Source organism: Arvicola amphibius, chromosome 10 (genome assembly GCF_903992535.2).
Source record: "Arvicola amphibius chromosome 10, mArvAmp1.2, whole genome shotgun sequence".
Lineage (NCBI taxonomy): Eukaryota > Metazoa > Chordata > Mammalia > Rodentia > Cricetidae > Arvicola > Arvicola amphibius.
Window position 1 is genome coordinate 66,948,880 of NC_052056.1, and position 13,863 is coordinate 66,962,742.

The 13,863-nt window shown below is 38.6% G+C and overlaps 1 protein-coding gene across 2 annotated transcripts in view; it reads right to left on the reverse strand.

Annotated features, from left to right (window-relative positions):
* LOC119825053 (interleukin 1 receptor accessory protein) overlaps nucleotides 1-13,863 on the reverse strand; it is a 131,141-nt gene that overhangs the window by 20,461 nt on the left and 96,817 nt on the right. For both annotated transcript variants that reach the window (XM_038345664.1, XM_038345665.1), the window contains exons 5-7: nucleotides 7,860-8,025; nucleotides 5,571-5,642; nucleotides 1,706-1,832 (exon numbers count right to left, since the gene is read on the reverse strand). In XM_038345664.1, coding sequence (XP_038201592.1) covers nucleotides 1,706-1,832; nucleotides 5,571-5,642; nucleotides 7,860-8,025 — 365 coding nt within the window. The remainder of the gene's footprint in view (nucleotides 1-1,705; nucleotides 1,833-5,570; nucleotides 5,643-7,859; nucleotides 8,026-13,863) is intronic.

Below are 13,863 nucleotides of genomic sequence, written 5' to 3' on the forward strand. Positions count from 1 at the left end.
GATATGGAAAGCTTGGTTTCTGAATGCAGACAGGCGGGATGTTGGTGTGAAATGTTGAAACCGCATAGTTCAATCTTTACATGCAAAGAGAAGAACTAGCTCGGAACACGAAAACATATAATCAACTGCAGTAAGTCCAAGAGCAAGTGTGTTTAAGACCAAGATTTAAAATCCCTTCAGCTCCTTGTCTCAGAGGGGTCTAAATATATCTCTCCCTTAGCTGACCAAGTTTTCCTTTAGAATAGACACGGTGTCTGTCATAAAACTGTGTTTCAGTGACAAGTAGTTTTCTCCCAAGCTTATTTTCCTGCTCTCATGAACACTGCAAGTTTGTCATCATTGCAGCGAAGTGGAATAACATGACTTTGTTCTCATGAGGATTCATTTAATATGAAGAGGAGAATCTCCATTCTCAGAATTCCCGAACTGATCAGTAACTATCCCTTGGGGCCTCAAGCTGAACCTTTTATCAGTTCCTTCTACAAAACATGCCATGTTGGGAGGCTTTTTTCCCTCCAATTTTCCTCTGCTTCCCTAAAGTCCATGTCTTTGAACACAACATTTCTTTTTACCAGCTTTCATTTCGTAACTTAGCAAATTTGACTTGAAAACTTTTTCATCTGTGAAATGCCTCCTAATCCTCCCAAACCAACAGAGTCCCCTAAGAACTCTTTCTGCAACACCCATTCCTTCTCAGTCATTTATATAGCATATAATATTTAAATCTCTGCTGTAACTGTTTGTCCTATCTAAGGATAAGAAGCTGTTCAAAGTAGATATTTTATAATTTCTACAAAATCTTAACTTACTAGTAGAAAAAAAAGGTTTTGAATTGTAGAAATACAAGGAGCTTAAGGTCTGTGGCACGAGGTGATAAAACTTGGGGACTTCCGCCAATCTGTCACATGCTTGACCACTGTGATTTATTGGTTTCCATAGCAAAACAATTCTCTCTAGCAATTTATAGCTCACTTATAGAGAAATCTTCAGTCTTCAGAGAACTGTACACCCCCTTTGTTAAATTCTTAAAAAGATCAAGTTTGCTTAAGAATAAAGTGACCCAGTTTAACATTTTAAGAGAGGTCAGAGTGTTATTACCCATCAGCTTTTTAAAAAATTAGCTCTTTGAGAGTTTTGCATAATTACTTTTTAAAGTGAAATTTAAAGAACAAAAATGTTAGTATTTAACAAGTAATTCTCAAGTATCAAAGGAAGATAGGAAAGGAATGGTTATATTAATAGAAGAAATAAACATAATTAGGAAAGAAGCAAATATCTAGACCCATGCTCCAGGACTGAGGAAGATTATAAACCAAATACTTTCAGGTAACCACATCCCAATATTTCTCCTTCTCATTTATCTTTAGATTCATGAGGGAGATACATCCCAAATGTTTCTAAATGAGAATCATATCATAAACATGTGAAGTCTGTAGAGCTTAAGACAACATAGCACACACCTGTAACAACTGTCATGAAGGTACCCGGACTCAAGACAATATAATACCAAATTACGGCATGCAATCTATCAAGTGTGTGCACTTGCATTGCAAGTCCCATAGCCCTGCTTTGGGATGCAGCCACTGAAGATTTGAAAATCTTGCTACATTTTATTAAAGGGAAAACAATCATCATGCATACTGAATGGTGTGTATCAAGACCTGAGATTGACAATGACTAGAGGGCCTGGATACACCCATGTTACCTTTCATTAATGGTGATGTCAGCAGTGACATCATCAGGCTTCTTTCCATCGATGGTCCACCAGATCTCATTGTGGGAGTCCATGATGAAAGTGAAATAGACTTTACAGGGGAGGAGAAGCTCCTCTCCTGACGAACAAACAGATTGAATAGATGATGTTAGCCTATATTAATCCATCAATATGCATTTTTCATATAACTCATATGTGCCTGATTCTCTAGTGGCCACTAAAAGCCAATAAACAATTCATCATTCTAACACCAAATGCACAAAAATAAAATAAAACCAAGAAGAGAAGATCAGGAACTGTACATAAAATTACCAAAATGGCCACTTTCTATCACTCTATAAATATGCTCTACGATGCCAGAGGAACTCGGGCAGCATTCTTCTCAGGCCCAAACCTCCCATTTTGTCATTTCCCTCATAAAGTGTGACTGTCTCAGTTCCTTTTCGCCATGACCAAGGCAAGTTATAAAAGAGAACATTTAATTTGGGGTTCACGGTTCCAGAGGGTTGGAAATGATGACCATCCCAAGAGTTTGGCAGCAGACTAGCAGGCATGGTGCTGGAACAGTAGCTGAGAGATTGCATCTCATCAAAAAATGTGAGGCAGAGAGAGCTAAGTTAGAATATCACAGGAGACCTTGTAGCATCACAGTCTACTCCCAGCCATGGCTCTGAAACCTTCTCAAACAGTTCCATAAACTGCACTAAGAATTCAAATATATGAGCCTATCATGGTTATTCTCTTTCAACCACAGTGACCAATAAGAGTCCTTAGGTGATAAGTCCTTATCCAAGGAGGATGGAACTATGTCATCACCAAGAGAACTGGACAGGGAATCCACATCTCCAAGCATGCAGAAACTTAGTTTTTTTAAAAAAAGCAGTTCTAAGTTATGTAGCTGAGATGGTTCATGAGACGAGGGAGGTTCACAAGTTGGGATAATAGTGCATGCAATCATGTCAAGACCAGCATAGCGGCTGTGAACTTGGTAGAACTAAATACTTGTGCTTGCTATTGTTCTCCTTTCCTTTTGATTCTTATGTTTTATTCTTTCAGAATCATATGCATTTACATAAGGAAGTTTGGGTATTTCCATCCTGTCACAGCCATCATCCCTCTCCTCCCTTATTCTCACCAACAAGTCTTCTCATATGTCAATGTATTTTTTAAAGCCCTGAATATAATTAGATTGTTTCCATGAGCATGAGTGTGGGTTCTATTTACTAAAACATGGGCAACTTATCAATCAATGGCTATGGTACTGGAAAAATATTAGTGACTGTTGAGTGTCTAAATCTAAATGGAAAAGCTGTATCACCCTTCCATAGCTCAGGAAACATTAATGGAGGTAAAGCAGAAAGGATATAAGAGGCAGGGGGTGTATAGGAGTCGACGAAACAGTTACTTAAATTACAGATATATAATTATATGTTTTCCTTGAGCTGTAGGTAAAGGAACTGAGATGGATGTGTCAACAGGGGTGGGCACCTCATGGTCAGTTGATCTCTACATTTTGATCAGTATGTCTTTGCTGCAAAAAGAGGCTTCTTTGATGAGGGGTGAGAGCTACATCTAGCTGTGAGTATTTACACAGAAGTTAGAAATTACACTGGTTTATGCAGATGGCAATAGTAGATTCCCTTCTAGATTTCATAATCTCACCAGCTAGCTATGTTTACAGAGGTAGGTATGAATTCTTACCAATCAAGACAGCACTAAGTCTAACTAGGTGGCTGTTCTTTGGTCCTGGTATAGAAGAGCCATTATTGCACCTTTTGTGAGACCTTGATGTTCCGGCTATTTTAGTTTGTCGGTTTTACAGATGGGTAGAGCTATTGGCTGCATCTCTCCTTTGAAAGCTTGCATATCTCCTTCCTATATTATGAGAACTAGTCTTCAGGGGAGAGACTTCTAGGTTAGATTTAGATTGAATCCTCAAGGTTCTGTTTTCAGTTTGCTAGATCATCAGTGATAAGGTCTTACTTTCAATTTCTGAGAAGCATTCAAGGACAATAGTGACAGCCTGTATTGTTTTGGGAACTTTTGGACTCTCCTGACCAACAACATGAATGAAGATATCACATGCCTGGCATTAGGTTTTTGATAAATAGTCTATTTTTTTGTGCGGAGCATTTTTATCCCAAGTGGTATAACTTCATATATATAAAAAATGTAATTTTAAGTGAACATAAAATATCATAATTTTCTCTAGCTTCTTATAACATCCTTGGTGTTATATATTCCTCCTCCTTCCCTCTCCTTCTGTGTTGCTCTCCTCCCTCTTTCCCAAATAAGTCTTCCCTACCCTAGGCATTTATTCTTAATCAAACAGCATGAAGTCTTTTAAAAATTAATGTCCCACAGAAGCAAAAGTTGAAATGTCTACATGTTTAACAGCATTGTTTGTAGGTCAAATTGTTAATAAGAACTGGGGAAGGATTTGACCCAGCTCGGAACTGTCACACCAGCCTGCTGAGAATAATTCTGCTTTATGCTTGTACTCTTGGCACACTATTGTCCAGGCTCTGAAGAAACCTCTAATTATCTTGGGATGAACTGACTAACACTGGCTCCAACCCTTTCGCTACAATGTGCAGCCTCTCTCACTTCACCGTACAGATTATGAATCATTGTTTCCATAATGAAGGGAAAATGAACATGAGTTCGGGAATGCTTCAGAAATGCGGCCCAATAAGTAGGTGAAACGTACTTGGGTTGCTGATAGGTTTTTACTTCAGCGGTGACAAGAATGTTCAAGTTCCTAAACAAACCTCATGTTAACCCTAGGAAATGCAGTCTATTTTAGAGCGACCAACTCTTAATACATCCTCTACTCCTTATGAGGCAAATCATATCTGAAAACGCATCAGAAAATTGCCTTTTGGGCAAGCTACCTACACAATCTCTGGCTTCATAGCTTCAATCCACACAAACAACTCTTCTTCCATACTTCTCACGGGTCTAGAATGGTCTTACAGTGGCTTCAGCAGTTTAGAGGGCCACTGGAAGTGAGACCAATATTTATCCCTAGTGCATGAACTGGTCTTTGGAACCCATTCCCTCCAGAGGGTTACCTTCCTCAGTCAAGGGACAGGGAGGAATGCCTTGGTACTGCCTCAAGTCATGTGACAGACCTTGTTGATTCCCCATGGGAGGCCTCACTCTCTCTGAGGAGTGGAAGGTGTTGGGGTAGAGGAGATGGTGGGAGGAGCAGGAGGAGGGGAGGGAGAGGGAACTGGGACTGATATGAAAAATAACAAAAACATATTAGCTAAATTTAAAAAAAGAAGATGATGTAAAAGTGTCAGAATTTTCCGTGATTTTCTACTCTACTGTAGAAGGCTTTTAATCAAAAGAACAACAACAAAAAAAATCTCTTATTTGGTAATTGGTGAATGATTTCTTTCGAGAATAAAAAGTTATGAAAACTTATGGGTGGCCCAGGGAGGCATGGCAACCATTTGACAGTGTTCTGAGTCCAACATTTATGGATCTGTTTTTTTCCCACGACGCTCTCAGTCCTGTCTGATTCCAAGCTCCACGCTCTGAAGAAGAAGCGGAAGCTTAAAAGCCGTCTTGTGCTTTTATTACAGCCTCGGCAAACCAAAGCACTGTGCAAAGTCAAGTCTTCATCAGATCATAACCACAGAGGAAAACAAGGAGCAGAGGACACAGGACCTGCACTGGAATAGAAGCTCAAACTCCCGAGTCCTTACATGCCATGGCTTTCCATCACATTTCACTTGAAACCTGTGCATTTCCGTCCAATTATCCTTTACTGCTTCATGCTAGCCTATGCTTTGCTTCTTGTAATTAAGAGACTCTAACCAAACATAGGAACCACACCGATAATTACCTGGTTCTTTCTCATAGACAACACGGTCATTCGGAGAGTAGATCTGGGGTGGTAATGCATCTTTTGGCGAGCCTACGATAGGAAATGCAAAAGGGGGATGTTAAATCATTCAGGCTTATGCAAACCTCTGCATCCAACTTATTCAACTTCCTGGCATAGTTTGTCAATTCTTCAGACGGTCTATGGCCTAATATATACCCAATTCCTGGACTTCACTCTTTGAAAATGAAATGTGATGTAATAGGAAATATGTATTCATCGCTATTACTTATCCCTAACACAGAACTCCTGAGAGCCCTTTAATTTCCTGAGTGCTGTGGGTGGCGTGAGCATCTTTCATCATAGTCCTCTGATAGTTACATTTAGTCCCCAGTTCCTGAACCAAGAGCTTTTGAGTCCCTCAGATTCTTTGAAGACAGAGCCCTCAATCTGTGTGGTTTGTGCAAACTCCAGGTATTTAGTATCAAAATGAATTAAAATGTAGGAAACACAGATGGTGTCTCAGAGAACTGGAGAATTGCTTGGTGTGGAAAATTTGCACATTTAGTGACAGACGTGTTGTGAGCACAGAAAAACAGTTTTTTCTTCACAAAAATCCAAACGAAATATATGGAATCCCCTGCATTTTGGGGGGGGGGGTGGGTAGATTGTTTTATCAGTGTTCTTGATTTCCAGTGCTCATGTGGCATAGACCTCTCTTGCCATTTGAGAAATAACAACTTTCATGTCTTATTTCTTCTCTTTCTTCATCCTCTTTTAATTTCCAAGCTACTTTTTCCACACATATTCTATGTGCTTTCAATTTGTAACCTTGCTTATATTTTAAGCTTATTGTCCAAGTATTTATCCCTCAGATACTCAGAATGTTTAGTATGGGACCTAGATAATAGTAAATGAATATTTAGCTACATGGAAAATTTAAGGACATTTTTACATGATTAATACTGATTAGTAGCCAAATGTCCATGCATGGAAATGCTGCTGTTTGTATGGTCTATAAATATATGTTAAAGTACCTTGAAAGAGTTTTGCAGTGTGGTGTCTTTGAAAATTTGTTTATTTTCATTTTTATGAATATGGATGTTTGGCCTACATGTATGCCTATGCATCACATTCGTGTCTGGTGCACACGAAGGACAGAAGAGAGTCTCAGGTTGGTTGGGTTCTCTGGAAGAAAAGTCAGTGATTTTAACCTCTGAAGCATCTCTCTAACCCAGGTATGGTATTTAATAGTGTGTGTTTAAAGACTGACCAGGTTCTCACCCAGATTTCTCCATATAGTAATCGTATGTACACAAGTATATTTTACTTTGAAGAGTATATTTTCTATAACTCTAATTATGGTAAATAAAATTTACCCCCAGTTTCATTAATAGGAATAAATTACATAAAAACAAGTTAAGTACAATATACTAAAGCATCCTTTAGTAAAGTTTAATAAATGCCCAATGTGTCACAACTTTGAAAAGTAGACTTGTGTCATTTGAAGGTTAGTTAAGAATGACTTCTACAGTTTAGCTGTGTCTGTCAATTACTTTACACCTAAATCTGTGACCAAGAACACCTGTTCTTACTTTCCAAACACAGATAAAACTATGTGCATATAGGCACATAAATTATAAACAACATCTGAGATCAACATTATGTGATATAATTTATCTGGTTTCTAAAGCACACTCAGATTCTAAATTCAGCCTTCTTTTTTCTTCATGAATTCATTCCCAAGCTAGCATCATTCCAAAAGCAATTGAAGAAATGCGATTACAGAATTGGTGGATTTAGATTTTACTGGTGCTGTGTTAAAAACTTGCACTATTATTTTTTTCCTTTTTTGTGGTAATTTGTATTGGATCTGATAGCAGATTCACTCAAGGAAACAGTCTCGAACAGAAACGTGGTTAACTTACTGCATATGTGAACGAGCAACAAGCATGCCAGGGTGTCAGGGAACGAGGACACAGCTGGATAGGTGGGTGCTCATGGTCTATGAGTGCTTTTGTTAGTCACATGACTTTGACCAAGGCCTAGGGATCAGCTGCATAACAAGACAGAAGGAGAACGGCTTGGGATGGAGACTGTGTGTAATAGGTTTAGGTATGCTTGAGTGATCTTTCTTCATACCCCACCTTCTACTAGATGGGGGGCACCGCATAAAGGGTTAGTGCAGCAAATAAATTCTGTATCTTTTTTTTAGTAAAGTTTGTGTGATTGTGTATAATAACCCATTAAGAGCCTAAACAAAATCTTAGCCCTTCTGCGATACACTTGTGAACGACAAGTCATGCTTACCTACCACCTTCACACTCATAGTCCTGGTGAGGTGAAAGAGGCGTCCGTTTTCTGGATATGTGACAACACATGTATAATTGCCATTATTTGAAACCAAGGGGATGAAAAAGGTCAAGTTCATACCCTCAGGTAGTACATTATGAAAATCCACGATTTCAGTACAACCCTAGAATAAGAAAAGCGGTTTGCTGTTTAGATACATGTACACACATAACACACGTAAAAAGTGGCTTTTACACCTCATTTTATGTAGAACATCCAAATACCTATGCTATAATTTTCATAAAAATATTTAGTCAAGTATCTGGACCATGTTATTTGCAATAAAATGTATATGGATTAAGTATAACTTTAAGTTTTTGTGCATAAAAGAAATTAAACTTCTAATTCAAGATAAGACATCAAAATCGAGCTTTCTGTCTCAGGTTCAGTTTTCAAACTCTTGGAATCCCTTCTTGATAGTGAAGCAAGATTCGTGTTTTGCAATGAAAACTAAGAAAATACGGACGGCTGCAAGCCCTGCTTTACGACAGTCACACACCATTTCCTGTCCCTCCTGGCTGACTCTGTCTATCCGGGAATCGCATCACTTTGGAAAACCTGAGTTTTGGCATTCTTGGCTATTCTGTTTCATTGAATTTCTCTGTTAGTCATTTTCAAACAACATTTTGTGTTTTTCTCTTAACTTTATTCCACTTTTCTCAAAAGAGTATTCACCACAAACCACTTTTAATCTGCCACCCCAAAATGTATAGGCTCAACAAGTTATTTCTGCTTCTAGCTCATATTTTGATACAAATCAGCTGCTATTTAAAATATAAAACTGGAGCGTCTCTTGCATATTCCTGTTTATGTCTTAGTCTCTGGTTGTGTGGTTTTATTTATAAAAAGTCAATGCATCACGTGATAAAAATATACTTTCAATATTTACTTTCAAATTTGGTTTTTCGTTTAAAACTTAATTTGTGAATGACAAAATAATACATTATCTTTAAGGACTTGAGATCTTTAAGTTCCTGGATATCTGTTACTGACTTGTCTTTTAAAGTTCTTGTATTTTACACATTTAACATTGAAGTTCTGGATGCTTAAGGGTTTTTTTTTTCTTTTACTTCAGTTCCTGGCTTGTGAATTTTGAAAGATGACAGTTATCCTCAGAAATGCATTTTGCAAGACTTTGTCAGAGGAAATATTGTTGCGCCTCATGGAAATTAAGAGGAACTGATACTGGCTCAGGTAAGACACTTTCTCAATGCCTTTCTTCTGTTGGGTAAGCAGCCCTTCCAGATGCTTGTCACAACAGGACCCTGAGGTTACCCCAAAGTAGGAAGTCAGAAAGGTTGACAACTTATAACGAATTCATGTCAGACGTGGTTTGGGCTGATTGGATTATGTTTCTAGGACTCTATTTGACGGGACGGCACATTTCATTTGAACAGCCACAAGATAGCGTTCCTTCATTTGTTGACTTAGCTGTTCTTAAATCCCTGTGAAGCAGGCAGATCAGGCTGAACGTGTCCCAGTTTTGCTGATAGAAAAAGAAATGAGGTAGATAAAGAAACATCCTAGACAGCACAGCACGGAGCTGAAACTCGCTTCCAGGTGCTAGAATAAAGGTCTTTCACTGGATTCTGAACTAAGAGTCAAAAATTGTTATTCAAAAGCCAGGGTTATAAAAATTACAGCAGGACATGTGTTTAAGATGCTATATTATCTCACGTGTCCCAAACTTACAAAATTTCTAATCTTCTGACTCCATTTTATGAATGAGGAAACAAAGATGTGTAGATGTTAACTGATGATTTCTTATAACTTGGTAGTGCTAGGAATGGGATTGGAACTGGATATATTTGTTTCTATTGTGAATCAAAGTACATTTGTCTCAAAGCTTTGACTTTTAATTCCACATTACACTCTGCTATCATCCTACGCTGCGGCCCTGCAACTGTGCCATATCCCTAAAACTGTGCCATACCCCTGCATCCCTGCATCTATGCCATACTCCTGCCTCTATGCCATACCCCTGCCTCTATGTCACACCCCTGTATCTATGTCACACCCCTGCATCTACGTCATACCCCTGCATCTATGCCATACCCCTGCATCTATGCCATACCCCTGCATCTATGCCATACCCCTGCCTCTATGCCATACCCCTGCCTCTATGCCATACACTGTATCTATGTCATACCCCTGCATCTATGCCATACCCCTGCATCTATGCCATACCCCTGCATCTATGCCATACCCCTGCCTCTATGTCACACCCCTGCATCTACGTCATACCCCTGCATCTATGCCATATGCTGCATCTACATCATACCCCTGCATCTATGCCATACCCCTGCATCTGTCACACCCCTGCATCTACATCATACCCCTGCATCTATGTCATACCCCCGCATCTATGCCATACTCATGTGTCTGTGTCACACTCAAGGCTAACACCAGTGCTAAGAGTGTGAAAAGACTATTCTCTTCAGTTAGGGCTAAACTGCAAAGTCTACTTCTCCGCATGAAGAGGTAGATAGTTTTACTGAATTTTTTAACAGCTTCAAAGCTGTCAGTCCAATAGCATTTTATGAATGAAAAGGAGGTAAATGTTTACATTTTAAATATGCATATTGCAGTATAGTAAATGGGCACATTGTTATATTACCAATGCACATTAATGTCAGTCTGCAGTTTAGTTATATCTTTTTAATACAAATAGCTCCACATCTAGACTCTTTAGTATGTGTCTTAAAGACATTATTTTTATAGATAATAAAGGAATCCTGAAAACAATCATTATTATAGCTTCAGAGACATTTGCTTAGAATTCAGAAGAAAAGTGGCATGAACGAAGATTTGGATACTCAAAGAACAAAAAACAAGTTTTCAAAATCAAGAAACTAGTTAGCACTGAGTCAATTTCTTCAATGGAGCAAAAACACTTGTATGACTAGCAAATGGCTCTTTGATCTGGTCCATTAGTTCCTCATTCTGAATTCAAAAGAGAGAAGTTAAACACAAGACCAACTGGTCAACCACGCAATGGTTGCTATGACAACCAACCACACCACGTAAGTGGGCAACAACACATGAAATGATTTTGGGGATCCTGGAACGAAACTAGATGTGTGAGGAGATAAAGGTGGCGGGTAGGATGATGTCACAATAGAGTAAGGAGTAGCTTCCATTAGAGAAGTCTATTACAAAACAGGAACTGTGCGAAAACATGACTGGAAAAGACACGATTTTCTAAAATATATTTATAGGTATTCAGCCTAGTGGAAGACTGTCATAAATGAAAAGGAATTCATACTGGGGTCAAGAAGTATATAATGAGAATCAAATAGCGAGCCTACAGGAAAAAAATCTTAGTAGAGAAAGATTTGTGTTGGATCTAAAATCAAGGTGGAAAATATTGAGAGCTAGTGGGAGAAGTGAAAGAACCCTCTGGGCACAGGAAAGAGTGAAGAACTTCCCTTCATTCTTGGAGTACTTTTACTCCTGGCTACTACTTGTATTGCTTTATTATAATGTCAGTTTCCCTACATTGCTTACCCTCCTCTGGGAAATTAACTCCTATTGGGCCAGTGAGGGGTAGACAAGCACTGTGTCTACATGGCCTGTGACTGGACCATTATTTGGCATATTGAGTTAAAAACGTTTGTGTAACATGGTTGAAATATGTATGAAAGCAGCACAGATATATGTCACAGAATTGAGAGCTCAGAGAGTATGTGTCCTAGTAAACATACGGACCATTACATGTGGAGTAGGTTTTAGGGGATACTTAAGATAAATGGGAATAAAAATATAAAGAGTTTAAGATGTACTGTCTGAAAAGTTAGGGATAGCTATGGATCCTCTCAGTCTATGAAAATCTTGGCATAAACTGTTTCACTTTGTTGAGTTCTGTGGCATTTCATAAGTCAGCCATTTCCAATAAAGAGAGCTCAGTCTTTTGGTGTTTATAAATATTTACAATGTCCCGTCTATGTGCCAGGCAATGTTTAGAGCTAGACACATAATAATAAAGAATGAGATGGCATACATTTTCATGAAGTTTTACAACGCAGTCTAAATCCATTATTCAATCAATTCTTAAGTGCAATAAAGATTGGCTCAGTTTCGTGCTGTATGTTGGATATTCAAGAGGGAGCAAAGAAAAAGAACTCTCACACTTAGCACAGAACAAAGAAATATAATCATGAAAGGTACAAAGATGAGTTATGAGTTAGGTTTCCACAGTGTACACAGTGGATGATTCATTTGATCTGATTTAGACTCAAGGTTTCAAAATGTCCATATAATTTGGTTTTCAGTTTAAACTATGAATTTAATGTTTTCAGGAGCCCTAAAACTGTATAATGTGTATGTGTGCATTCACAGAATTCTAAGTGTAAAGCTCTCAAAGAGAAGATGAACACACTGACTTCATGCCAAAGGTTAAAAAAATCCCTCTTTACAGATTGTTGGCAAAAGTGGGAGATGAAGAACCATTCTAACTAGTTGAAACAGTAACTTGCAGTAACTCAAAATCTATCACACAGAGACTGGATTAACTTCCCAATAGCATGTGCCATGACAAAAGTCTGAGCCTGATAATTTTTCACAAGTGTTCTTTCCTATGGTGATGTCTTCGACTTTTTATTGCTATGCTAAATCACAAACAACTTGGGGAGGAGAGGGTTCATTTCAGCTCACAATTCTCAGGTCACCCTCCATTGCTGAGTGAGGTTGGAAGGACCCTGAAGGGAGCAGCGGATGCAGAGGCCATGGAGCAGTGCTGCTGACTGGCTTTCTCAGTCTGCTTTCTTATACACCTCAGGACTACCATCCCTGAGGTGGTACTACTCATCAAACATCAATCAGGAAAAGGCCCTACAGTCTGGCCTATAGACCAATCTTATGTATTTTCTTAATTGACAGCTTCTCCTTTAAAAAAAAATCTAGCCTGTGCCAAGTTTACATAAAAACTCACCAGCACAGGGTACTTTATCAGAAATAAAAGACTAAACTTTGAATACTTTCTGAGAAACATCCACAAACAGTATCTAGCCAATTGTGATTTATTTTATTTTAGGTCTGGGAGGAATTCGGGGATGGGAATATATTGTATGAATTTTTTTTATTTAAAAAGTATTGAAGTACAGGTACTGTGCCAAAGTTAATTATAATGGACATGAAGACATTCAGTTTCTGTAAACTGCAATCTGGACTAACATCCATCCTGCTATATGGCAGGGGAGGATCTTCACAGTTACCTTAACATAGTTACAAAACACCCAATTAAACAGTTTCCTCATGGGTTCCTCCCCTCTCATAAAGAAAGGAAAATTGACCTCCCTTTCACAAGTCTATATAAAGTGAAATTTGAAATAGACAACCATAACAATAAAAGGGGGGAAATAATTCAACCACATGAAATGCATAGTGGCATGAAAAATAAGTTCTACAATTAAAATAATAATAATAATAATAAATGGCAGTAAGAAAAATCACACTCTGAATTTACTATATGCTTTGGAGTGGCTACGTGACTAAACCAACATTCTTTTTTTTTTTCAAATGTAATAATTTTTAAATTTATTTATTATGTATATAGTGTTCTGGGCACCAGGTCTCATTATAGATGGGTGTGAGACATCATGTGGTTGCTGGGAATTGAACTCAGCACATCCAGAACAGCAGTCAGTTCTCTTAACCTCTGAGCCATCTCTCTAGCCCCTAAACCAACATTCTTTTTTATTGCATTTTCTTTTATTATTTTATTAAAAATTTCCACCTCCTCCCCTCCTCCCATTTCCCTCCCTTTCCCCCCCACTCTCCTCCACCCTCCCTCTCCAGTCTGAAGAGCAGTAAGCGTTCCCTGCCCTGTGGGAAGTTCAAGGTCCTCCCCCCTCCATCGAGGTCTAGGAAGGTGAGCATCCAAACAGGCTAGACCCCCTCCCCCCCGAAGCCAGTACATGCAGTAGGATCAAAACCCAGTGCCATTGTCCTTGGTCTCTCAGCA